Source organism: Mastomys coucha, unplaced genomic scaffold (genome assembly GCF_008632895.1).
Source record: "Mastomys coucha isolate ucsf_1 unplaced genomic scaffold, UCSF_Mcou_1 pScaffold20, whole genome shotgun sequence".
In the NCBI taxonomy this organism is placed as follows: Eukaryota; Metazoa; Chordata; class Mammalia; order Rodentia; family Muridae; genus Mastomys; species Mastomys coucha.
Window position 1 is genome coordinate 4,100,413 of NW_022196903.1, and position 26,096 is coordinate 4,126,508.

Consider the following 26,096-nt stretch of genomic DNA (forward strand, 5'->3'; position numbering starts at 1 on the left):
TACACAGATAGACAGATAAAAAAACAAAAGCAATTCCCATGTTTAATTTTAAGAATGAAAAGTATCTGATACTATTAAGCCTTCTTTCTCAAATAAATAAATAAATAAATAAATAAATAAATAAATAAATAGAATACACATACCATCAATTCTTACACACAAACACACATGCCCTCTAAAAATGTTACTGATCATAAAGACAGAATAGCAAGAGTCGAGTGATTGTGACTTTCTTAACTTAGCCTGGCCATCTTCTCACTTCAGAGCGCTTACCTTGTGGAAATAGATGTAGCCCTGTGTAAGTTCGTCTGACCCCTCTCCAGAGAAGATCACCACGCTGTCTGTGTTTTTCCGAATATACTTGGAAACTAAATACATACCTTAAACAAAAGAGAAATGAACGCTGGTGTCAGTGCTGTCTTTTGGAGAGCCTCGGAAACATCTGCAGGCTGGAGTGTCTTGCTGGACTGAGTTAATATAAATATTAAAGCAGCTTCCAAAAGGGTCGCAAACTTATATGCCATCTGCATGCAGTCAGTCCAACTTAAGCAATAAAATAGCCTAGAATCTACTGTTACGTTTTATAGACAGGCTCCAAAATTATGTTCTTAGAACAAGACTTTCTACATTAATTTTTTGCTAGATTGAACCACTCAAAATGCCTGAATAGCACAGCTTGTGTATTAACACTAGCACAGAAGAGGAAGGTGTGGGCCTTGCAATGCTTTGGATGCAGTTTGGTCTCCCAAGGGCTCATGGGATGGCGGTGTGATCCATGGTGGAGAAGTGGGAGGAAAGGTCTGTGGGGTTCCTTGGGTCCTCAAGCATCTTGCCTTAGAAAGCATTAAGGCAATTCCCAGGATAAACCAAATTATTTTGCCTGAGTCAACTGTTTAAAACAGAACCCTTCTCGAGTCTTTGGCTCCTGGCATCACTATGAAGTCTCTTCCTCATGCGCAGCTCCTTGATGCCACCCACACAGGTCCTGGATGCCACCCACACAGGTCCCGTGCTATTGGACTTTTGGCATACAAAATTCTGAGTTAAAAAAAAAAAAATTCCTTATTTCCTGAAGCTTCTCTTCTGGGGTTATCTATTACAGTAACAGAAAACAGACTAATGGCAGCTGCTTCCTTTTTTGTTTTGTTCTTTTCCATTTCCACTCCTCATTTCCAAATCCCACATTCAATTAAGAAGGCTCTGTACGTACTGTACTATGTCTACTTGGCACCCATTTCACATCTCTCTCCACTACCATCTGTCTTCTCCAATCTCATTTTTATCCTTCTTAGGAGAGACTTTCTTCTTCCCCACTCTGCTTCCACCTCACCACAGACATGCCACATGTGTGCGTGTTTAACTATGCTGCTTCAGGGGGCAAATCTCTGTACTACTCAAGGTGTTTTATTGTACTTCAAGGTGAGTGTCTAAAAAGACGCATTCAGCTAGGAACAGTTTAGAAGTTCAGCAACATGGAGTCTATCTGATTTGTGGTACATTTCTAATCTTAGAATATGTTCACCAGATAAAAGTAGTGTTGTTTGCATGACAATAATAGCTGGTAACTGGTAAGCTCTGTGACAGGGTATTTATAATACACCTACACGAGGAGGACTCCTTAAGGAAAATGTCTTGTAGCATAGACCCATTTCCCCATTTTATTAAGAACAGTGTTCATTTGGGATTGGTTCCGGGAACCAATCAGCTACCCACATCTTCAGATGCATCAACTCCTTACAAAATGGTAGTGTTTGCACACGACCTACACACATATACAGGCCTATCTTGTTTTACTGTGCTTAGCTTTATTGTGCCTCAGAGGAAGTTCATTTCTTACAAATTAAAAGTCTGGCAATTTTCCACAGCTTAGATGATCAACAGCAGTAAGATATTCCTAAATAAAAGTACTTAGTAGACCACAGTACAGTTCACTGTAGCCATAGTTTTTATACGTACCAAGAAGCAAAAACTCACTGCACTGAGACTCTTGCATGACTGCAGAGATCTGAACCTGTAACACCTATGAGATATTCTCCTACCTTAAATCACCTCTAGATTATGTACAATATCTGATACAGTGCAAATGCTATGTAAGCAGTTTCCACACTTTATTATTTACAGTAATAGTAATAAAGTCTGCCCAGGTCCAGTAATGCACATTCTTCTCCAGGGTTTTCAAGTTGGTTGATGAAACTCAAGGATAATGTTAAGTACTGTGGTCCAATTATACCATCCAAGATATTTTACACAGAGAAAATGGGAGAAAATAAAGTGTGTGTGTGTGTGTGTGTGTGTGTGTGTGGCACATGCTCTACTTTCCTGAATCCCCCACACATCTTTAAACTCCCCATGAAATTTAAAGCAATTCATTTTCATCACGGGCTCTCATTTAGGTTTGTAATTGTCCTGGGAATGGATGCGTTTAATTAGACTACCAATGAGAAGAAGAAGAAGAAGAAGAAGAAGGAAATTCTGACAAAACAACAATGAGCACTGATTACTGTCCTGTAAATTAGTAACTGGCTCCAGGGGACCACTTCTTTGTTAGTGAAACAGAGGCTCATCTTTTCTCTCCTGTCTTTCTCACCCACATTCCTGCTTCTCCTCCTTCCTCTTCCTCTCCAAGGCCCTTTCTCCCTCTCCCTCCCTGCTTTCCACCCCTTCTCTCTCCCCTGCCCCTTTGCTTTCTTGCCTTCTCAGCTCCCTGATGGAGCAGCTGTCCTCATAGCCAAACTATGTATCCATTCTATGGCCGTGCCATAAATGCACACACAGCAGTCCTCCTGCTTCAGCCTCCTGGGTGTTGGAATCCTGGCTACGATGAGTTAGTTTTGAAGTAACAAATAATTCATATGAAGTATGGAAGACAGAACTTAGCATGAAGTATGTGCTTAGCAAATGTGAGCTGCCATTATTTTTATGAAACATTCTTTAAGACTATAGGCCAAGCTGACTTTGTAAATTCAGTGTTCAGATGATCTGATTATATTCATTAAGCTCTTCCTCCAGTCGAAAAGAAATGCAGGGCACTCTTAAGTGGTCTTAACAATATATTATAGTACTATTAGCAGTACAGGAACTTTGCTCATATTCATATTTAGACAATATTTCTTAAGCTGAAATCATCTTAAACTTTCTACTGTTTCAGTATTAAACCTCTTTTCTCTTCAATAAAATCCCTTACCTACAGATGCACGAACTGTCGTAATATCATAAGTTTCCAAGGAAAATATGACTTCGTCCAGGGCCTGGATGCCTTCTTCAGAGTTAAAAAGGACTTCGTGATGCTCGCTCCCAATATAATTTGCCACCTGATTGTGAGGAAAACTCCATATATTTGTTAAAGAACTACTTTAAGAAATGAAACAGGCCAGTTTTCTCAAGGTAAACATGGTGAAAAGAAACAAAGCCGAAGACAACTCAAGGTCTCCCCAGCTTGCCTCGGCAAGGGGCAATGCAGGTCCCTTCAGCAACAGGAGATAACAGGCGCGGCCACATGTGAGCTCAAGCATGCCTGGTGCCTCTGCCTGGCCCTCACTCAACCGCAAGAAGAGAATCTACTGGCTCTCTCCAAATCAGAGCTGCAGGCCAACAGCCCAGGGTCCCAATCAGCACACCACTCTCTCCTATTATACCTAACCTATCTCATTTCTCCCTAGTCCAATATGGTCCCCTTTTGAACATCATCTCCCTAGTGCTGTACTGAAATGCCTAATTTTATACCCAGCATGGTATCCATATACCCTTACATGGTAGCCCTTTCCTGTCTTCCAGCCTATACCTAATTGCATTGGGATTCTCCTCTAGGCCTTTCTCGGTCATTCTAGGTCTTTACAGAGCAAGATCCCACCTCCCACACATGAAATGGCATGTATAATGTCTGTTCTGCCTATAGTAGGTAACGCAGTGCTCTGTAAGAAAACAAGATGTGAGCTGTTATCCTGGTACCCATCTCTATCCTAGTTTGTTCTCTGTGGCTGTCATAAAGACCATAATCAAAATCAACGTGGGAAGGAAAGAGTTTATTTGGTTTACCTATTCTGAGTCACACTCCAGTGAGGAAAGAGAAAGCAGGAAACTCAAGATGGGGACTGAAGGTTCTGGAGCCAGGAGGAGCAAGCCAATAAGTAAGCAGTGCCCTCCCACAGTCTCTGCTTCAGTTCCTGCCTACAGGTTTCTGCCTCAAGTTCCCACCTTAGATTCCTTCAGTAGACTATGACTGGGGATATGTATGCCACATAAACCCTTTCCTCACGGAGTTGCTTTCCTTCATGGCCTTTACCACAGTAATAACAGCCAGGCAGTGGTGGCGCACGCCTTTAATCCCAGCACTTGGGAGGCAGAGGCAGGCAGATTTCTGAGTTTGAGGCCAGCAGGACTAAGTTCTGAATCTATATAATGGGCAGGTTGCACTGTACCTTTCTAGCAGCCAATAGATCGGGGCTATCTTCCATGCCAATGGCAAATGTCTGGAGAGGATACTGCACTTGGGCCTCTTTGAGCTGCTTCAGCAGGGAAGCAGCAACCAAGCTGGAGTCCAGGCCCCCTGCACCATAAGAACACACCTGATGGTTACAGGCATACATTAAGTAGGGCAAAGACAAAGACAATCACATACCTGCTGAACATCTGGATTGGTGTTTGACTATTAAGATCTCTGAATTTTATAAACTGAAATCAGCTTTAGTAAGATTTAGAGTGAAGCGAAGTGTGTGTGTGTGTGTGTGTGTGTAGATAGATAGATAGATAGATAGATAGATAGATAGATAGATAGATAGGATAGATAGAGGTGTGTATGTGTGTGTGTGTTAATACATACATTTTATTGGCCCCTTACAATAGCAAATGTATCCAAAGTGGTTTAAAAGATCAATACACACGACTCTAAAGAATGAGTACCAACCATCTCTAACCCTAACAAATGCAGCTTGTAAACATGTCTATAGAAAAACAAGGATGGAATCATATAGTAGGCTTTTAACATTCAAAGCTCAGAGCCAGCTACAAATCATTTCATTTAAACACCAACAAGATGTTTTGTTTTTTGTAAACTGACTTCACCTGATAAGAGGCAGCCAATCCTCCGGTCCGTCATCAAGCGTTTCTTGATAGCATTGTCAAAAAGGATACGCAGGTTGTTCTTCACGGTCTCTATCTCAAAGCCTAGCAACACAGAGAGTAAATGGAACCAGCACAGATAAGCTGAGGCCAAGCTAACTGAGATGAGGCAAGCCGTCTTCTAAACCACCAGGATGGCCCTCCCTCGCTCAAGGAGATCCCACCACCGCCAAGTCAAAGAGGAAACATCTTAAAACCAACATCATTGAAAATGGCATGAATGGCACTGTGCCATCAGGGATGGGCTGGAGTTCTGGAGTTCGGTCATGGGCACCAGTCACCTGGGAAGAGTTTCTCCACGCTGTCATAGATGGCATGCAGTGGTTCATCCGTACAGTGATGGTATTTGACCATTTCCACAGACGCTACTTTGCCATTTGATTTTAAATCCAAAACTTCGTAGTGTCCAGGAAGGAAGGGCTCCACTTTTAAGAAGGGAGTGGTGGAGTGTTTCAAGGAAACAAGGCCTACAAATGGAAAACAGCAACATACGCAATTAGGTGTGCCTCTGCAGCCTTTGCAGTGAGCTCATTGCCTCTAAGCCATACTTTCCTCTTTAAGTACAAGTACATGTCTACTATACAAAAATCATAGGAGAGGAAATAATTACGCCAAACCCTACCATCTCTCTCCTGAAGAAACAAGAATGACATGGAGTCAGAACTCCAAACCGCACTTATTTGCAGTCATTTGATGCAATAGGAAAATGATTCTTTTCAAGATAATTTCCGAGCATAGCAAGATAAAAGATTCCAAACTTCACCTTTTAACTCGTGCGTGTCCAGTTGTTACAATACCATTCTCTGAGACAATCCTCTCCCACCTGAATGGCCCTGCTACCTTTATTAAATTCAAGTCTTCATCATCTCATTCCTTTCCCTAGCTGAAGTTTCTGAACATCGAAAACTATTTTTTAGATATCTACAAAATTTTTAAAGAATAAAACTTTTTAAAGGGAAGGTCTATTTTTCTGTTAGAAAGCAAACAAGATCAGATATAAATCTGAGAAGAAAGAGAAATCAAAATATTAACTTCATAATAACTTGCCAAACATTCCAGTCATCATGATGGCATTTTAAGAGAGATCAATGGTTCTCTATCCTTTACCAAGCAAAATGATCCACTATCAGGTACTCGGAAGCCACTACCCATCCCTTAATAGCTGTCATACAATGTGTATGAGAAAGCCATATAACATAACTTTAGTCAGTAGCTATCCTGACACCACCGTGATCTGCACAAAAGCCAGTGTTGTATACTAAGTAGTTAAACAGCCTATCTATATAGATATTTGTTATAATGTACTATGAGTCTCATAACTCAGTCTGTGTACATTGAATTCAAAGGCCAAAGGAATCCATTGTTCTCACTAGCTGGCAGAGCTCAAATGCCGTTCACCCCTGTAGGGGATGCAATGCAGCCAGCCGAAAGCTCCTATCCTTTAATCTGTGTGGTGGATTCAATAGAATGACCCCTATAGGACATATCCACTTGGTCCCCAGTGGATGGAACTGTTTGGGAAGGAATAGGAAGAGTGGCCTTCTTAGAGACACATCACTAGGGATAAGCTTTGAGGTTCCATTCCCAGTCAGCTCTTTGTCTCATGCTTGTGGATCAAGATGTAAGCTCTCAGTCACTGCCTGCCTGCTGCCATGGTCCCCATCATGACCTCATAGACTCTAGCCCTCTGGGACTCTAAGCTCCCAATAAACTCTTGCCTTGGTCGTAGCTTCTTATAGCAATATAAAGGTAACTAGGCAGTCTAGAAAAGGATAGTTAAGAATGCAGAAAACAAACTGCAGAGAGTAAACTGTTGGTGAGATTCTAGTTCCATATCAAGCAATCGTTAGGTCTAAAAGTCCAAAAGCTAGCCCGCAGAAGCAGGAGTCCACCCTGCTCTATATCCCCTTGGAGGGGTTTCCTTGACAGGATGTTAGGGAACTGTTGCAGAATGCCCTAGGCTGTCTGCTGATAGACCAAGCGAACCATCTTTTAATACCCACACTTCAGTGTGCCAAGGATCCCTTAACAGATCAAGATCCTTTTATCAAGCAATGTTAAATCTGAAGACTGTGGCAAAGGGTTCAAAAAAAAATGGCAAACATACACTACAGAAAACTTGCTATCTAGGTAAAAGATGATTACTAAACTTACTGCCAGAAAATGCTAAGTAGGTGTGTTGTAATAAGTTTAATAAGCTAAGGTATCTGTTGCTATAATAATATACCCAACATAAAAAATTTAAAAGAAATATTATTTTAGTGCAAGCATTTGAGTCACTATGACCAAGTCCGTGGTCACTTGGGTCTATCTGTAAGCCGTGGCAGAAAAATTCTGCACAAAGAAGAAATGTACTCACTTCCTAGAGGCCAGAAGAATCAGGGGCTGCAGAAATACCTAGTCAGTAAGGTACCTGACAAGCGCCATGCCAAACAAGCATGAAAACCTATCTGAGTTTTAATCCCCAGGACCCATGCAAAGGCTGGAGCAGTATCCTGTACCTTTACTTCTAGGATAGGTGGGACAGGACAAGGGAGGCAGGTGGAGCCTTGGAGCTCAGTGACTACCTAGTCTGACTAAATCAGGAACTTGAGTGAGTTCTAAGTGCAGAGACCACATTAAAAATTAAAATGGAGCCAGGCAAGGTGGTGCATATCTTTAATCCCAGTACTCAGGAGGCAGAGGAAGGCAGATCGTGAGTTCCAGACAGCCAGGGTTACATAGTGAGACTCTGTCTCAAAAAAAAATTTAAGTAAAATAAAATTAAGATGCCAAATGGTAAGTCTCTGGTTTCTACATGTGCCTATGTATGAGCATGCATGTATACACACACACACACACACACAGAGAGAGAGAGAGAGAGAGAGAGAGAGAGAGAGAGAGAGAGAGAGAGAGAGAGAGATACACATGAACGAGGAAAGGAATGGTTAAGATTTCAAATCCTCTTCATACTGAGTATTCATCTCCAGTCATCTGTAAAGTTTTTGATTGGTACCTATATAGGATTTTCACTGTGATCCAGAAAGAAGCACACACCCAAAATAGTTAAAGTCCATTATTACCTTTAGCTTCTGAACACACAGCCAGAAATCCATCTTCTGTCATGGCTTTAAACAAAGGCCTGACTCCATAGGTATCTCTGCCCAGAAATACTTTCTTATTGGCAGTGTCCAGTAAGATAAATGCAAACACCCCATCCAACATACAAATGGTTTTTTCGATACCTCCTTTGTCATAGAGATGGAGGATTATCTCACCATCCACATTGGTCTGATACTCAAATTCAAAACGTTGTTGTAGCTTAAGGAAGCAGAGAAAACAAAAAGTTAGTATCCTTGTGTATCCTGACTCAGTATTTGTGTTCTATAATCAGTCTATGTGCTTTGGTGATTAAAAACATATATGGTATTATCAATATCTACCTTGTTTCAACTCACAATCTGAAATTTTTTCAGAATAAAGGCTAAACCCATGACAATATAACCCATGAGTTCTGATAAACAGGATACAATGTTCAGGCATCAGAGCAGTGACTCATGAAGAAATCAAAGTGTATATTGCACACTAGGGTCAATACTATATACTTATTCATGCACATTTACATGGGCAGTCATCCTTTGCTTTAGGACCCCAGCCCCAAGACAATAATCTGCAGGTGACTTAGTGCTTTCTGTGAAATGGAGTATTATTTACATATATATATATATATATATATATATATATATATATATACACATACACACACATCCTCCTGTGTACTTAAATACTTTCTAGATTTAGAATACTTAATACAATGTTTTAGATGCAATTGTTATGCAATGTTGTGCAGGGTGTAAAAATGGGGATATGTTCATCATAGACACACTTTTCTCATAAACATTTACCACCAGTATTTGCTCTGATCTTTGAAGGAAGAATCCAAAAATATAGATGAGGACATGCCAACACACTAGGAGAACAGTTTGCCTAGTTACCATGAAGCAAAAAATGCGTTGCCAACAACTGTTGACTTTTGGTTTGGGATGCAGTATCAGCTGAGAGGCTCTTCTAGCTCATGTTTAAAGACCTCCCTTGAAAACATACAGCAAAAGGAAAACCTAGTCGCAACTCCTTGCTGACAAATACAAATGAATCCGTCACAATGGCAGAGTCCAGACCCAAGCTGCTGGTCTCCAGGAGAGGACAATATCCAGACCTTCCTGAACAGTGGGACATTAAAGCTAAGTCTCAGGGACAGACAAAATGATAGTAAGTTTTATCATCAGTTCATGCACCCCACGGGAACAGCAATGGGCCCTCCACTCTCTCCACCAGCAAAGTGAAAACTCGGGCCCAAATTCTGATAGTTTCTACTACACCAGCAATCCTATACCAAAGCTCTCTGATCTCCACTTCAGACGTGCAGAGTGTTTTCAATTTTCAAAAGGGAAATTGAAATGTATGAGCATGCAGCTATGTGTTAGATCTCTCCATCCTTAAAGTGTGGTCCTTTGTAGAAAGCATTCACAGAACTGCTAAAGCACGTGATTTGCCTCTATAACACTCCAGGCTGGCCAGTCTTCCAAGCTGAGGACTACCAGGGTAATCCAAGCTCAAGTAGGTGGGGTTTGAAAATCTACCCCTCTGGAGGGAAGCACTCCACAGCATTTGAAGACAATGAACATTGCTTCCACTCTCTTTGGTAATTTACTCAGATAGGAGGTGTCCCTTCACTAACAATTCCCAAGTACTCACCCTGGAAAGGATGCTCCTGTACTGCTCTCATGTCCTGCCACCTTCCTAAAGCCACACTGGCAGCTGACTTGTTCTAGGCCCCTGATTTATCTTTGTCGTCTCCTTCCATGCTCCTGGCACAGCGCTGGCTGTGTCCTATTTGGTGTTATCATCAAAGCAGGAGGTAAAGATAAACTTTGATGGTGCATTTCTGAAAACGCAGACAATTAAATGTGTGAATTCTACTCTTAGACAGGTTTCTAGTGGTCTCATTTCTATACATTTGGATGCTTGGGAGAAGCAGCAGAGAGTCTCTGCAAATATAGCGTTACCTAATTTTTAAAAGGCATGTTTTTAAGATACTAACTTTGAAATTCTTAACATAATTAACAAGCAGCAACACTGTAAACCAAGGTATTTTCTAACTTCAAATAAGCCAAGATATTTCCCAACCCCACTTCAGGAAGACAAGATGCAGGGCGATACTGGCAGAGCACAACCTAATACTCTCACATACACTGGCTTGAAGTAATGAGACCCAAACCCCACCTACCTCACTGCTTTCCTCCACTCTTAACGTGCCTCTTTACTGTTTTATCTTCAAGTATTTAGCTTTGTATACAGAAGGCCTTTATAAAGGTATATTTGCTAAGTGGCTAAAGGCTTCAGGTGAGAACCCTACTTTGAAAATGTTCCTACAAGCCAGCAAACTGGCAAATGAAAACTATTGTTCACGAATAAGGTAAACCCCTACCAATGAAAGAAAGGCACAGAAATCTCAAAATTTACCATGAAACTGCATGGCCAAATGCCTAAAGCTTGACTGAAACCTGCCCTAACAAACAAACAAACAAACAAACAAACAAAACCAAACATGGGTGCATAAGCATGAACACACACACACACACACTCCCCAAAAAATAAAAATAAAAATAAAAGCAAAGCAAAACAAAACACAGCTAAATGTATTTTAGGGACATTTGGAAAAACTTAAACATGAACTGGATATTAGATATTATAGTCTTAGATTTGGTATTCATGTTACCTAGGAGAATGTTCTAATTCTTAAAGGACACATGATTACATATTTTAGAGGAAACATATGATGTACTATACTAGAATAATTCAGCCTAAAGGGAACATGCAGGCCTGAAGATACATACAGACAGATATTAAGAACTACCAGTTTTCGTGCATATTGCTCTGAAGCAACCAGAAGTTGGGAAAGGGATTAACAAGTATGCAAAAGGGGGGTTGTATTTGTATAAGCACTCATAAATTAAAGATTTAATTCTTTTTCCTTATGAAAAACGAGTCAAATAATCCTGGCTTCCATATCTGGCTTCCGGGATCAACATTTCTGTCCCCTCACCCACTCCTGTTCTCTAGACACCAGAGTAGAGTTCCAATTTCAATGCTGCTAAGTCTTACTTAACTTACTTCATTGCCTCCAGCCACCTTTCTACAATTTGGCTCCCACTAAGTGTGGAAATGCAAAGCATTTCTCAGTGACCCTATTATATAATGCTGCAAGGGCATGATCCCCGCCCCTCAACTGTGCAGGGCTGTCCCTCCTCTAAGCCCTCAATTGCTCCTGCCTGTGGAAGGCTCCTAGCAGCAGGAGACTTGTCCTGCCTTCCCAGCCCCATTGGACCCCTTCTCACTCACTCTAGCCCAGACTGGGCATCTACATGTGCTAGCCCCCTCCATGGGAAACACTTCCCAGGCTTGCCGGGAAGTCTATCGGGTCTCAGTTGAAGTCTTCTTTCCTCGGGCCCATCCCTGTTCAGGCTTCCTGCAAACAGCTCTCCCATATACACTGCTTCTACATTTGCTTTCAGAAAGTTCATTGTACAGTGACTTTTGTCTGTCTCCTGCTAGCATAACCTGCATTGGAGTGCAGACCTGACTGTCCTTTTCGCTGCTGTGCCTCCATCAGCTAACACAGAACATAACACACCCCTAATCATCATTAAAACATATAACAGGAAGAAAACTGAATTGGCATCTCCATTTTAACCACTTTAAAAAAAAAAAAAACTCTAACTCATTTTACCTTTCTGTGTCAGTGTTCTGTATAAGACCAGAGCAAAAGAATAAGAACATAGAAAAAGAAATACTTTTAAAGTAACCAAGTAAGAAGTATGAACATTGTACCCACTAGGACTGAAGGTTAATTTATAGCCAGCCATTCCCAGCTCCCCTCTGCTTACCGCCTTGTGGTTGTAGATTTCACCATTGTAACAGAGCCACAAATAAGGATATTTCCTCACTCTTATTGGCTGCATTCCAAACAGCGGGTCAACCACCGCCAAGCGGTGAAAGCCAAAGCAGCAGTTGGTGTATCCATTGACATTCTCAAAGCGAAATGCATCCGGCCCTCTGTGCGCAATCTTCATCGCACTCAGACACTGCACAGAAAGGCAGTCATCGCTGCCGAAAAGGGCCCAGATGCCACACATGCTGCAGGAGGACTACAGGCACTCTACAGAGGAAAAAAGCACAGGGTCCCACACTGGGTATAAGCAACTCTCGATTCTTGAAACTTACACAACCCTCTCCAAAAGTTTGACACAAACCATCTTTATCTCCCTGCAATGTTCCATTAGGTTGGCAGGCACATGGGGAATGATTTCATTTGCTTACAAATATTAAGAAATACAAGTGACCTTTCAATTCAACCAGATACATAAGTTTTGCACCCAACCAAAGCTCACATTTCTCCCACCTTAGGATTTGGTGGGGGTTACACCCAGCAACCTCCAGGTCACATCTGTAACATCTGCAGCCCAAGATTGCTCCCAGGAGCAATGACAGGAGTGGCTGGCTACAAACTAGGTAGGAATCCCAGCCCCAGCTCCTCCAGCTGAGAGCCTCAACTTTGCCCCCAAAGGTCTGGGAGATTCTCCATGTTAGTACAGATCCTTCTTAAGCCCCTCCAATTAAATACCATCTCTTTATTTACAAGTCAAATACAAAAGGAATAAATAGCAGCTCATAGGTACCATTATGCAATATTAATACATGTGTATACACATTCACAATAGTCTAATACATTCTTAGGCATGTCACATCTGCCTAAACCAGACCAAGTTTAACCTCTAAGTGACGTATCTAAATTTTATGGAAGAATAAGAAAACAATAATCTGATATGAGAAACCCTAACAAGCACTTCGAGTTGCCTGACGATGTAAAATATTTGTCGTGGCTAGATACTGTGGTACATAATGCTAGCACTGAGGGTAGAAGCAGGGTAGATCAAGGGTTCAAGGCCATCCTGTGCTGTAGGAGCTCTTGTCTCAACAACAGGAAAGTTCAATATCCAGTGTCCTTAATGACAAAAACACTCTCAAATATTTATATCAAAGCTGCATTGGTTATTTAGAAACAGCATTGAAGGAGGGAAAACTTAGTTAAGCCCTGTAAACCAGGAAGCAAGTAATTCCTACAAATCTTTCATTTGAGTATCTGAAGTTCAAAATAGCTCAATAAAGAATCTCCAACTAGCAATACTGTCCCAAATGCAAAATGCAAATCTGCAACAAATGGCCACATAATCCGAAACCAACACCCTAAAAAGTATACATACTCACATCAACCACTCTGAATAATCTCTTTAAAATATTCCAATTGTATCAAAGCTTTGGTGCACTTTGAGTAAGACCAGACCAAGCAATGGAAAGTGGTATCAAACAAACTAACTTGAAGAGAAAGTGCAAGTGGCCTGTCGCCCCTTCCAGGACTCTGTCCAAACAGTCTAAGATTGGCTTGGTCTGCATATTCAATAAGAAAATCCAGAGATTTAGGGGGGTGGCTATTAATAAGCAATGTCTGATCAATGCCAATGAAAAGTGGGCTAGCCACATTGCTAAAAAATGTGTTCATCAAATCCCACCCAGAGCTCAGGGAACCCTGAGGAAGAGGAGGCAGAAGGAGTTGTGAAAACCTAAGGGATGGAGGACATTAGAACAAGACCCTCTGAGCAAAGCTCCTACGAACTCCGAGACTGAAGCAGCAAGCACAGGGCCTGAGACTGAAGCAGCAAACACAGGGCCCGAGACTGAAGCAGCAAGCAAGGGCCTACATGGGTCTCCACTAGGGTCCTCTGGATACGTACTATAGCGGGAGGTTCTCAATCTCAGGGTCAAATGGCCCTTTCACAGGGTTGCCTAAGACCAACAGAAAATACATATTTACAATATGACTCCAAACAGTAGCAAAACTGCTGTTATGAAGTAGTAATGAATATAGTTTTATGGTCTGGGTTCACAACAGTGATCTGTATTAAAGGGTGGCAGCATCAGGAAGGTTGAGAACCACAGTGTTATAACTTTCAGTTGAGTATTTTATGGCACTCCTGCCTGAATGTGTGAATGAGTGGACCTCTCCTTCCTGCACCTTCTCTTCAGGATCTTTTTATTTTTCTCTTGGCTTGTATTGCCCAACTTTGATAAGGTGGTTTTCCTTGTATCTTACTTTACTATATTTTATTCTGTTTGGGTTTTTGGCTCTTAGAAGCCTATCATTTTCTAATGAAAGGCAGAAAAAGAGTGGATCCAGAGGGGAGAGGTGAGGTATAGAGGTGTAAGTAGAGAGAGGGGAAACTGTTCAGATTGTATTATATGAGAAAAATATCCATGTTTAATAAAAGGAAATAGAAAGAAAAGTGGGTTAACAAAGCACTTTGAAAAAATCAATTACGACCATCAGAGAACCTTTTACCTAGGTTCTAAGGCTCTTTAATGAACTATCTGTTATGCAAAACATATGTCAGGCACTATATTAAAGTGTAAAGAAAAGTTTAAAATTCTTTCCTATGGCAGGAGTAAGGAAATTCAAACTCTTTTGTAATTGGAATCAGAGGCCCTCCTTGTACCATATTTTCCTCACTGTTGTCTGTCCCTGTAATTTTCCTCATTTCCTGGTTAACTTCTGCAGCAGTGCTGGCTAGTGAACCATATGTGTGATTTTAATATACTAATAAAGCCCATTAAGAAGGCAAGAGAAAAAGTTAAAACTAATTTTTAGCATACCTTAACATGACACACCTCAAACATGACAATCAATACAATATAATCAAAATGAATTGTATTTTACACTATTTTTCCTAAATTATTAAAACTGGCTGGAGGGGGATACTTTAGTGGTTAAAGGCTATCAATCAAACATCAAAACATCGAGTAACAATCAAAAGATCAAGTGTTCGTTTTTCATAATCATCAAAATCGATGTATTTCACTCTTATCACATCTCAGTTCAGACTACCCAGCATTTTTAGGGGTTAGTATACGAAAGAGCACATGCGCCCCCGCTGGACAGCGCCACTTTCATACACTGAACATCTACTGATAATCTAACTAAACTTTACTGGATCACTTTGTCTTAAGATCTCAATAATCAGCCCGTGGCCTTGTGCAAGTCTTACTTCAAATTAATATTACAGTACTGACGTCAATCAACGAAAAGAGTTAACTGTTAAAACTTGTAGACCACAGGCCAAGAAAAATCAAACCTGCCCGTGTATTTTAAAAGTTAGACTAATTTGAAACTAGGCCTGTGAATAGCTTTCCATAATTAAGGGGAAAAAAAGCATGCCAATTTCTTTGCCTTTCTCCGTATTTGGCCGCCTGTCTCCTTAAATAGATTTTTCCCGGCGTGGCTGCGCGTATGGAACTGGAGTGGAGGAAGGGCCTGAGCAGCGAGGTGAGTGGGGGCTTGGTAATCCGGATCCAGACAGACAGTCAACCCCAGAGACACTTGCTCTAGAGCTCGGAGAGCCTCTGTCCTGCTGGAAAATGAGGCCCCTGCACTAGCCTGGGGCGCACAATTACCGCTGGTCTTGTGCAGGCGTCCAGCTGGTCCCAGGCAAAACCCTCGGGTGGCTGAAGTTTCCCAGGTTGAGACGTCAAACAGTAAAAGAAAATATTTAGGGTGTCTCAATGAAGGCCACCTTTGCCTTCTGTCTGGAGCGGCCCTGCCTCTGCGCTGCACTGCGCTCACGTGAAAGCTTCCCTGGCATCTCTGTCCTTGGTGCGCAACAATCGCCCCGCGCCCGCCCCTCCCAGCCTCCGGCTGCACCGCAGCAGCTGTCTGGCTCGGACCCGAGTGCTCAGCATCCGCACGCCCGGAACTTGTGCTTGTGCCCGCGCGAAGAGCGCATCCTCCGACCTCCCAGGCTAGCCCAGCGCTCCGCATTGAGCACCCGGTTCCCGCTTACCTGCGCACTAGCGGCCAGGGCTAGAGAAGGTGGAGTAGAGGCAGCGCAGTGACAAGACCGGCTGGAGGCAGCTATAGTCGCCCGGCTTCTGTAACGTGTGCGGGAAGTTTCATCATATCGCTGGGACCCAACCCGTGCGCAGGGGCGTGGCCCGCAGTGCTGACGAGCGACGCCAGGCGGGGCTGAGGCCTAGGCAAACGTGCACCTTGGGGGCCGAGAGCCAGGAGATGTTCCGCTTCTGTTCCCTAAAGCGCTGTGACACTGCACGCAGGATAACTTCAGAGGTCGGGACAGCTGGCTCATTGGGTTACATACCCCGGCCCACTCAACCGGCAGTTAGAAGTCTCAGTTCTTGGGATGCTTCTAGGACCAGTTGAGGACAGTGCCCTATCAGCAATAGATCTCCCCTCCTTAATTATAATCTTCAGTACTTCCTAACAGAGTGTCTAATATATAGATGTGGATACATAATTAACAGAGACAGGAATACTTGGAAGGATACACCACAAACACACACACACACACACACACACACACACACACCTTAGATTAAATATATCAAGTGGATTGTTCGTTATGTTCTACTTACAGACAGGGTGAAATTTTCCTTCCTCTGGATATATAGGACTGACAAACTTGAAATGTGGTTCTGCTCTGGTTGTAGCCAGCTTTTGACCTTGCTTGTAATTTCTAACTCCATTCTTGGGTTCCCTAGCTCTGATGAGTGAATACCACTGTGTGGATCCTAAACATAAACAAATTTGACTCCTTGTTGTGCTTGGTTGTTTATTATGACTTCAGATAATATCACTGAATCTTATAACCATCTTTTTCTGTTTTTTTTTATTTGTTTATTTCTTTGTGTTTTGAGGATGTTTGGGAGTAGTTTTCACTTATTTATTTTTTGTTTTGTTTTGTGAGATTTGTTTATTGGGCCATCTGTCTGTCTGTCTGTCAGTCAGCACTAGGTATGAAACACAGGGTCTTGGATTGTTACACAAGCCATTTGCCACAAAACTATACCACCATTCCTAGGTGGTGTAAAACACCTGTAAAACAAGGAAGATAGAAACTAAATGGGGGCTTTCTAAGCCTGAAATTGTTTGTCCTAAAGTATTGAGAGAGCTTTGAAATCCATGGAGGGAAATTAATTTATTTTCATCCCTAGAATGTCAATCTACAGGGTCAAAATGGCAACATCATGGGGATGTTTGCACTCAGGACCAGTGGAACCAAAGCATCCACATTCCGACACCTAGCACTGGTAGATGCAGGAAGAATACTCAGGCCCTTCTTAGCTGGGGATGAGAATGACTCAGAATAGCTGGGTTATCCTAGAGACATTAATAAAAGGGTACAAAACCCCTGTGACTCTCACTAGGCATGAGATTCCTTCTTAGAGTCAAATGTTTTCTTTTCCAGGTTTTGTTTAAACATTGCAATATTGTTTTAAAATTGGACATTTCTCTTATTTTTAACCAGCACAGGGAGTTAAGGAAGAAGAGTTTATTTAAAAGCAATTGTCGACTGTCAAGATGGCTTAGGGTCTAAAGGTACCTGCTGCTGAGCCATGACTGAATCTGAGTTCTCTGGCACTTAAATGATGGAAGACAGGATTCTTCTTACTCCTACACAAGAGCTGTGGCACATGCACCCTCGCTCGTGCGCCTGCGCGCGCACACACATAAACATACACACATTAATAATTACTACTAGTACTTGCTTAAGAAGGACACCAGGTAATCTCCCTGCAGAGGTTGCTTTTTAAAAAGCACTCTTGAACAAATAGTGTCTAAAAATTCATTGTACAATAAAAAGAAATGTTTGTCCTAAGAAGCTGTTGTGCCAAGGTTGATTTCTTCACAAAGCCTACGTCATGTTGATAACATTAAGTTCAAAAGGGCCCGTGGACCTTGGACACTTAAGGACAAATCCTCTTTCAAAGAGCTGTAGGCAGTACTGCAAGCCCGCACTGCACTGGGGAGATGGAAGCAAGAAGATCAAGAGTTCAAGGTCATCCTCTTTATGTAGGGAGTTTGAGGACACATAGGACACACACACACACACACATACCTATATACAACATTCCTTTTAAGCACCTCAAAAAAAAGTCCTCAGCTTGACTAAAAGATTGGTAGTATGCTATTGGTATTCCCTTTGATAGAGAAAATACACTGAGTTTTTTTTTAAAAAGCCCACAAATTTACAACATTCTTTAATGAATTTGTAATTACTAAACATCAGCACCCAAAAGATTAAGAAACAATGAAACTGTACAGTGAAACATACTAAGATCAGATTTTAACCAGTGCTCCGAAAACCTCTGGGCTTGTGGTTCCACAAGGAATGCATTACACTTGTTCAGCCTTGAGAATATCAAATTTTTAAAAAATATTTTAAGTTCCTTTAAATACATATTAAATCTGTTCTTCTCAATAGTTCTTTGAGGGTGGACCCATGTGCTAACTTTTTAATTTATCTTAAATAAGCATACAATCACATAGTGATAGCTAGCCTTTGTTAACTTTCAGTTGTACACCCTGCAAAGAGCGTTGTTGAGATAAATAGTATCTTGAAACAAAGGTGCATTGTTTTGTTTTTGACCCATTTAAATTTCTAAGGTTATCTCTTGAAGAATAGCATAGGATGCCCCCACCCAGCCCTGTGGAACAGCAGTGAGTTAGTTTATCAGGTGCCCACCTTCTCCACTCAAAATGTTGCAGTCCAAAGTTAGACAGATTTACCTAGGTCAGAAATTCACCTTGGAACACAGAAGTGAGACCCCCTTTTCTGGAGCTCACAGCAACTATCTGCAGACCACTAATGGCTTCCCAGAAGACCCTGGTTTCCTTCTGCATTAGCAAGCTGCTAGAGCCCAGCAGCTAACGATGAACGCAAGGGTAGAGCCTTTTATTCTGCCTCGTGTGTGATTTGATCCACTATCTATAAGCCCTTTTCGTTGACACCGAAACACAACTTGAAATGGGACTTCTGGTCTTCCTGTGTGTCTTTCCTGCTTCTCATCCAGTTTCATCTATGCCAGTTGGCAAGCTTCACTATGACAAGGACACTTCCATAGTCAAGGAAGTCAACTTTAGCTGCAATGCTTTGTCACTTGAGAATTTGTTGTCTGACCTTTATAAAACAAAAGCTGAAATATTAACCTAGGTGGTATAGATAATTGTTATGTGGGACTCTAGTTTCCTATAAGTAGGAACTGAGTATAAGCAAACTTTTTTATTTAGTCTGAAATAAAAGGACAGTGCCTTAGTCTGTTAGACAGGATTGAGGAACAAGTACACACTGAGAAAATTGGGGGTAGGGGTTGATATAAATGGTTACTAATGTATAGGGAATGATTAGTAATCAGAATCAGAGTGATTGGCACTTTAAGGAGTCACAGGCTACAGAAAACAACTGGGCATGGCTGAGAGTAGAGCTCAGAGAGCTGGTGACCTGTGGGCCTTTTAGTGAGAGCCTCATCTATCTACTGTGCATCATTTTGATGCTACATCAAACATTTAATCTCTTTTTATCAGTTACAGACACAGTGGATGATTAAAGCAGAAAGATTACCACACTGAACTGAGTAGCTGGCCAAGTTTCCAGTTCCAGGATGCTGACAAGAGAGCTCCCAAGAAGCAGGTAACGGGGCCGACCAAGTAGAAAGAGACTTCGAAGAAACTAGCTGGGGAACCTGAAAGGGTGTCCCTGCTGACAACTGAAGCCAGTCCATAGACCAGGCGAGAAAAGCTAACAAAGAGATGCCCTTTTAATAGAAAAACCGACTAATAGAGCAGAGTTCAGATCGGGGTTGTAGCAAAGGTGTAGCTTGCAAGAGAAAAGGGGAAAAATGTTACTTTTTCTCTAACAAGAGAGGGAAAAAGTAGTGTGGTACAAATAAATCTAGAAGTAGGAGCAAGAGACACACGAAGAGAAAAATCTATATAGGTGGTTGCTGTACCAATAATGATAATAAATACTATAGAAAATCAGAAGGAGAAAAGGAAAGAGGGTTAGCTTTACAAGAATTTTTGGGAGAATTTGAACCTAAGAAGCTGACAATGAGGACAAAAGACAAAGAAAGGCTTTCAAATAATAGACAAATGTGGTCATGACACCATCAAGTGGAAGACAGAATCGGGAGGCTCAGTTCAAGGTTGTATGCAGCTATATACTCAGTTTGAGGACAGCGTGAGCTATATGAGATCCAGAAAGAAAGGAGGGGGGAGGAGGAACAAAGAGAGAGGAAGGAGGGAGGGAGAGAGGAAAGGAGGGGACGAGGAGGGGAAAGGAGGGAAAGAGGAAAGGAAGGAAAAGAAGAGGCGAGAAGTGAGAGAGGGGGAGGGGTTGGAGAAAATGGAGGGAAGAGCAAAGTATAAGGGGGAGACCAAAACAAAACAAAACAAAACAAAAACCAAAAACAGACAAATGCCAAAGAAAATTGGATGAGAGAGAAAAGATAGTGACCCAGTGAAGGAGGAAAGGTCATGGGGCCTGGGGCAATTAGGGAAGACATACCATCCTATCTTATGCAACAGGCTAAGAGCTAGAGTCAGGCCACAGAGATGACTAGGTCAGGGTTTGGTAGAAACTTTTGGAAGACAGATAGCTGACCCAGAGCAAGCATACAAGTGTGCTTCAGCAAGCTGAGCACATTTGGTGGAGTCTGCATTTGCTCAAAAATATTCAAGGTCCCTCCCAAGGAAGGACTATTCCTATTTCTACTATTTCTAGCCTCTTGACATACCATTTGTGATTGTCAATGGCTGTTACTGTCCAGCAGCAACGTTAAAACAGTGGGATACCTGGAAATATGGAGTTAGAAAGAAGAGCAGCAGCAAGAGAGAGAGTTAGAGAAAAGACAGAGTGGCCACAGTTATACTTACCCATGAGGAAGGTACCTTAAAACATTAGACAGGAGCCTTTAATACTCAGCCATCTTGAACCTTTAATAATAATCCTTTGTTCCCCCAACAGGTAGAATGCCTGGGGCAAAAACCACTCCCCCCAAGTACACCAGCATGTCAGTCCAATCAGTGACTTCCTTTTTTCTCTGTGGAGGTGGAGCTTCCGAATGTAACAGGAACCAGGTTGGAGGCATGGCAAATAGCAGGAGATGGGCAGAGAGGTGTGGCTATGAGAGGCAGGCCTCAAACCAGGAGGGTAACAAACGCCAATCACATAGAAGTGACAGGTGTCATTAGGAGCACCTCTTGTGTGGTTCACTGTCTTCTCCCTTTCTTCTGACAGTGTTTCAGATAACAGAAGCTCCGCTAACCCAGGGACCAGGCGACAATGATGAGGAAAGAGGCCACAGTTTGCCTCTCACCCTGCCACTTGAATATTTGATTTGAGAGTTGTTTGTAACTGCTTTGTGAATTAGCCCAACCAAAGAAATAGAGTAGCATAATAGGAAGGAGGAAGCCAAGGCGGAAGTGAGAAATTAATAGAGGCTGAGGAGTCAAGCCATGGCATTACACTGTGGAAGGATAAAAACCAGAGAGACACATGGCATGGATGTTTTCATGAGAAATGAATGTGTAATTTTACAGCATCATATGAGACAGGGTATGGAAGATTACTTCGCCCAGGGCCTTGAACACAATAGCAAAACAGATCCTTCTCAAAGCATAGTCCCCTAAACATTTCCAAGTTATGCTCTGTCCAGTCAAGACACTATAGATACTCCACTAGGAGGTAGCAGCCTGAAATAAAATGTCCCCGGAAGATCCAGCTCATAGAGTGAGCCCTTCAGCTTGACAATGTCTTCCCTTGTCTTCCTCAGATCTTACATCGCTCCCTAGTTTACTCTTTGTAAACACACCAATCCAGTTCTCAGACACTGGACAGGATTTTCAGATGCTGAAAGTTTCACTCGACTAGAGAGCAGACCAACACCTTTTTCTTCTTGTGGAAGTTATAATTGGTATTGTCAGGACAGAAAATTAAGGTTTAGTTTCTTCACTGACCTACAACTTTTTTTTTTTTTTTTGCATCTAGTATGCTAGGCTATCAGATTTTGTCATGCCATAGAACACAGTAAACAAGGTATTTCATATAGATAAGACTAAAGAAGTACTATAGAGAAAAATGGTGCAGAAGAAATAACACACTACTGACATTCTGTATTGAAAAATATCATCCAGTAAAAAAGCTAATTGGATTTCAATATTTGGCAAAGTGCTAAGAAACATCACTCCAGGTTAGAAAACCAGAGTAGAGTATATATTGCTATAATAGGACAGCCTCAGAAAAGGCCCCACCAGTCATCCCTCAGGCTCAGCAGCTGTGGACACTCACTCTGTGGCATCTCAGCCAGCACTACTGTGAGCAATGGTTTGCTGGATTCCAGATCTCAGGACAACTTTGCACCAATTAAAGACTCATCTCACTCTTAACCCAATTTTGGAGCCAGCATAGCACTTCAAAGTAAGATATTTAACACCAATCATAGAGTCGGGTGTTTCTGGGGAAGGAGAAAATGTCATTCACTACTGCACCTATACCCCAGAGAGCTAAGAACAAATATTAATACTTATGGAGACTGCCTATTTGGCTTAGAAGAAGGGCCTTCATGAGACTGGCAGCTGGTGACAGCCACATTCTGGCTATCCAGAGCAACAGTGGATCAGCAGTAGTTGCTGTTCACTGTTGGTATTTATGTCACTTTTCCAAGCAATAGTTCTGCTAAGCATCTAAAACCTGCTTCAAAGCTCAGCTCCCAGATAAGGCAGGGGCAGCCTTACTCTCCAGAAATCCTTCATCATGAACAGGTCCTCTTTGTCAGGTCCCAGGCACAGGCAAGATAATACAACATTCCAAATTAAAAGAGGCCTTAAGAAATGAAGAGAGTCAATGGAGGTTGTTAGCTAAGATATGAACGAAGCCTCCCACAGAGATGTTGGAGGTGCCTGTTTCTAGGATCAGCTCCAGGAGGAGAGGAGAGACAGCAGGGCCCAGGGCTGCCTGGTGAACCACATCAAGAAACAGAGTGGATGGGGACTGCATTGAAATGCTAGGGACACAGACCCCAGTTCATCATCGGTGGACCCCATGATACAAGGCACTACATGGTTTCAGGTCTAGTAGGTGCCTCACATTCCAAAGAGAGCAGCCCATACATGATTGAGGCTATGGAGTTCTGTCTTTCATTGATCTGGTGTGTGATCTACCTTCTCTGATAAGGTTTGATACACCCACATGTTCAAGTGATCCTTAATTAATTTGATAAGTTGATAAATGATATTATATTTATTAAATAAGTAACTTCGGTCTATACCATTATTCATGCTGAACAGATGGTGAATATTTACTTGCTCAAATAAGACATAGATTTATTCTCTACCAGGGATGCACAGCTGTCACACTAGGCTGGGATGCAGTGTATCTCCAGTCCTTTGACTCTGCCAGCCACAGAACCTCTCTCTATCAGGGAACAGAACTGACATACCTGGCTGAAACCCAGATTAGAGCATCCCTCAAACCTCATTAGGGAAGCTTCTTATTGAAGCAGATGGCAATTAACTTTCCACAACTGGACAATGTGCAGAGTGACTTTGGAACATTCAGCCCTAAATAGGGTGTCTTTATCAAACTCTTTCCCTCAAGGCTAAAGACTGTAAGAGTCAGAGGTGGTAAATGACTCCAAGGAAATAGTGTATTCCACACACAACAGAACTAACTGATCTCACATGTGAACTCACAGATCTTTTGACAGTACACACAATACCTGCACAGGTTCAAACCGGGCAAAGACTCAGCACTGAGAAGGGGAAATGCGCACAAAGTCCCACCACTAATCAAGAAGTGAATTGCAATTGCTAACTGCTAAGAAAGGGAAAATCAGTTCTCTTCAATGGAGTGACATTGGGCATATCCTCGTGTCCAATAGTTGTCCAAAAAGACTGTATGTGTGTGTGTGTGTGTGTGTGTGTGTGTGTGTGTGAGAGAGAGAGAGAGAGAGAGAGAGAGAGAGAGAGAGAGAGAGAGAGAGGGGAGAGGAGAGAGAGGAAGAGAGAGAGAGTGTTCTTTCTTTTTAGTTTGTTTTCTTTTTTCTTTGGTTTTGATTTTTTTGTCTTTCTTTTTGGGAGAGAAGGAAAGAACATGAAGTTAAATTTGTAGGGAGGCAGGGAAAATCTAGGAGGAGTTGCCAGAAGGGAAATATGATCCAAATCCATTATATAAAATGACAGGTAACCCAGTCACAAAAGAACACACATGGTATGTACTCATTGAGAAGTGGATATTAGCCTAAAAGCTCGGAATACCCAAGACACAATCCACAAACCACATGAAGCTCAAGATGAAGGAAGACTAAGTATGGACGCTTCATTCCTCCTTAGAAGGGAGAACAAAATAGTCACTTGAGGAAATATGGGGACAAAGTGTGGAGCAGAGACTGAAGGTCCAGAGACTGTCCCAACTGAGGCTCCATCCCATATACAGCCACCAAACCCAGACAATACTGGGGATGCCAAGAAGTGCTTGCTGACAGAAGCCTGATATAGGTGTCTCCTGAAAGGCTCTTTCAGAGCCTGGCAAATACAGAGGCAAATGCTCAAAGCCAACCATCGGCCTGAGCATGGGGTCTCCAATGGAGGAGTTAGAGAAAGGACTGAAGGAGCTGGAGGGGTTTGCAACCCATAGGAGGAACAACAATATCAACCAGTCAGACCCCCCTGAGTTCAGAGGGACTAAACCACCAACCAAAGAGGGTCCCATGGAGGGTCCCAGGACTCCAGCCACATATGTAGCAGAGAATGGCTTTGTTGGATATCAATGGGAGGAGAGTCCCTTGGTCCTGGGAAGGCTCCATGCCCCAGTGTAGGGGAATGCCAGGATGGGGAGGCAGGAATGGGTGGGCCAGTAGGTGAGCACCCTCATAGAAGCAGGGGGAGGGAGGATAGGATAGTGAGTTTCTGGAGGGGAAACTGGAAAAGGGAATAAAATTTGTAATGTAAATAAATAAAATATCCAATAAAAAAGAAAGAAAAGAAAAAAATAATTTTTCCATTTATTCATTTATTCACTTTACATCTCAATTGTAGCCCCCTTCTTTCCTCTCCTCCCAGCCCTACCCTCACAAATTCCTCTCCCATTACCTACTCCCCTTCTCCTCGAAGAAGAGGAAGCCCCCTTGGGTATCACCCTGCCTGGAGACATCAAGTCGAAGAAGGACTAAGTGCATCCTCCCCACTGAGGCCAGGCCAGGCAGTCCAGATAGCCATAGGGGGTCCAGTGGCAAGCAACAAAGTCAGAGACAGCCACCACTCCAGGGGACCCACATGAAGACCAGGATGCACATCTGTTACAAATGTGCAAGGGGCCTAGGTCCATCCAGAGCATGCTCTTTAGCTGGTGGTTCAGTCACTATGACCCTCTATGGACCCAGGTTAGTTGACTCTATAGGTCTTCTTGTGAGGTCACTGACCCCTGATATGATAATTTTTAAAAAGATACATAGATGAAGTCTACCTCAAAATTTGCACTAAAAACAAAGGTCATTGCTCTATTGTAAAATGGAGTCACTCAGAGGTAGACACAACCCTAAAGCTATTCATTCATACAACATGAAATGTATTAGAACAGTCCATCACCTAACCTCCATACCTGGCTTCTCTACCTTAGATACATAGGAATACAACAGCTTCCAATAAATCTTCATGGCCTAGGGAAGAGAGGTCTATAAAGTAACTTAAGTTCTGAGCATAGTCCATACCTTCTGGCTAGTATTCTGCCCTCTGCCTCTTATTGCCTATTGTGGCCTGGTTGCTTTGAAATCTTGGATTCAGATATAATTTTCTGCTATTATGGAATGTTAAGTCCACAAGGTCTCCTGTAGTCTTTTGAAAGGATGATAAGAAACATAAACTGGGTCTTTGTTTTTGATAACTGACACCGAGTTTCCAAAACCCTCAAAACTTCCTGACCGGCTCAAAGGAGTGTCTTTGTTCTTCCTAAATCCTTTTGAGATTTCATCTGAATTCATGCTTATGAAGGACAGGGAGGGTGGCATTGGCTGCCACAGGAACCAGCTTTGTTACA

General features: G+C 42.2%; 1 protein-coding gene across 4 annotated transcripts in view; it reads right to left on the reverse strand.

The window, feature by feature from the left end:
- Asns (asparagine synthetase (glutamine-hydrolyzing)) overlaps nt 1-16,209 on the reverse strand; it is an 18,577-nt gene extending 2,368 nt beyond the window's left edge. Inside the window, exons 1-8 of one of the 4 annotated variants that reach the window (XM_031381147.1) lie at nt 16,050-16,209; nt 12,045-12,316; nt 8,181-8,418; nt 5,400-5,585; nt 5,062-5,163; nt 4,419-4,546; nt 3,185-3,311; nt 274-380 (exon numbers count right to left, since the gene is read on the reverse strand). In XM_031381147.1, coding sequence (XP_031237007.1) covers nt 274-380; nt 3,185-3,311; nt 4,419-4,546; nt 5,062-5,163; nt 5,400-5,585; nt 8,181-8,418; nt 12,045-12,293 — 1,137 coding nt within the window. In that variant the 5' untranslated portion in view covers nt 12,294-12,316; nt 16,050-16,209. Of the gene's footprint in view, nt 1-273; nt 381-3,184; nt 3,312-4,418; nt 4,547-5,061; nt 5,164-5,399; nt 5,586-8,180; nt 8,419-12,044; nt 12,335-15,439; nt 15,639-15,663; nt 15,844-16,049 lie in introns of those variants that run through there. The other 3 variants (XM_031381148.1, XM_031381149.1, XM_031381150.1) reach the window with 3 other exon arrangements.
- Nucleotides 16,210-26,096: the final 9,887 nt, after the last annotated feature.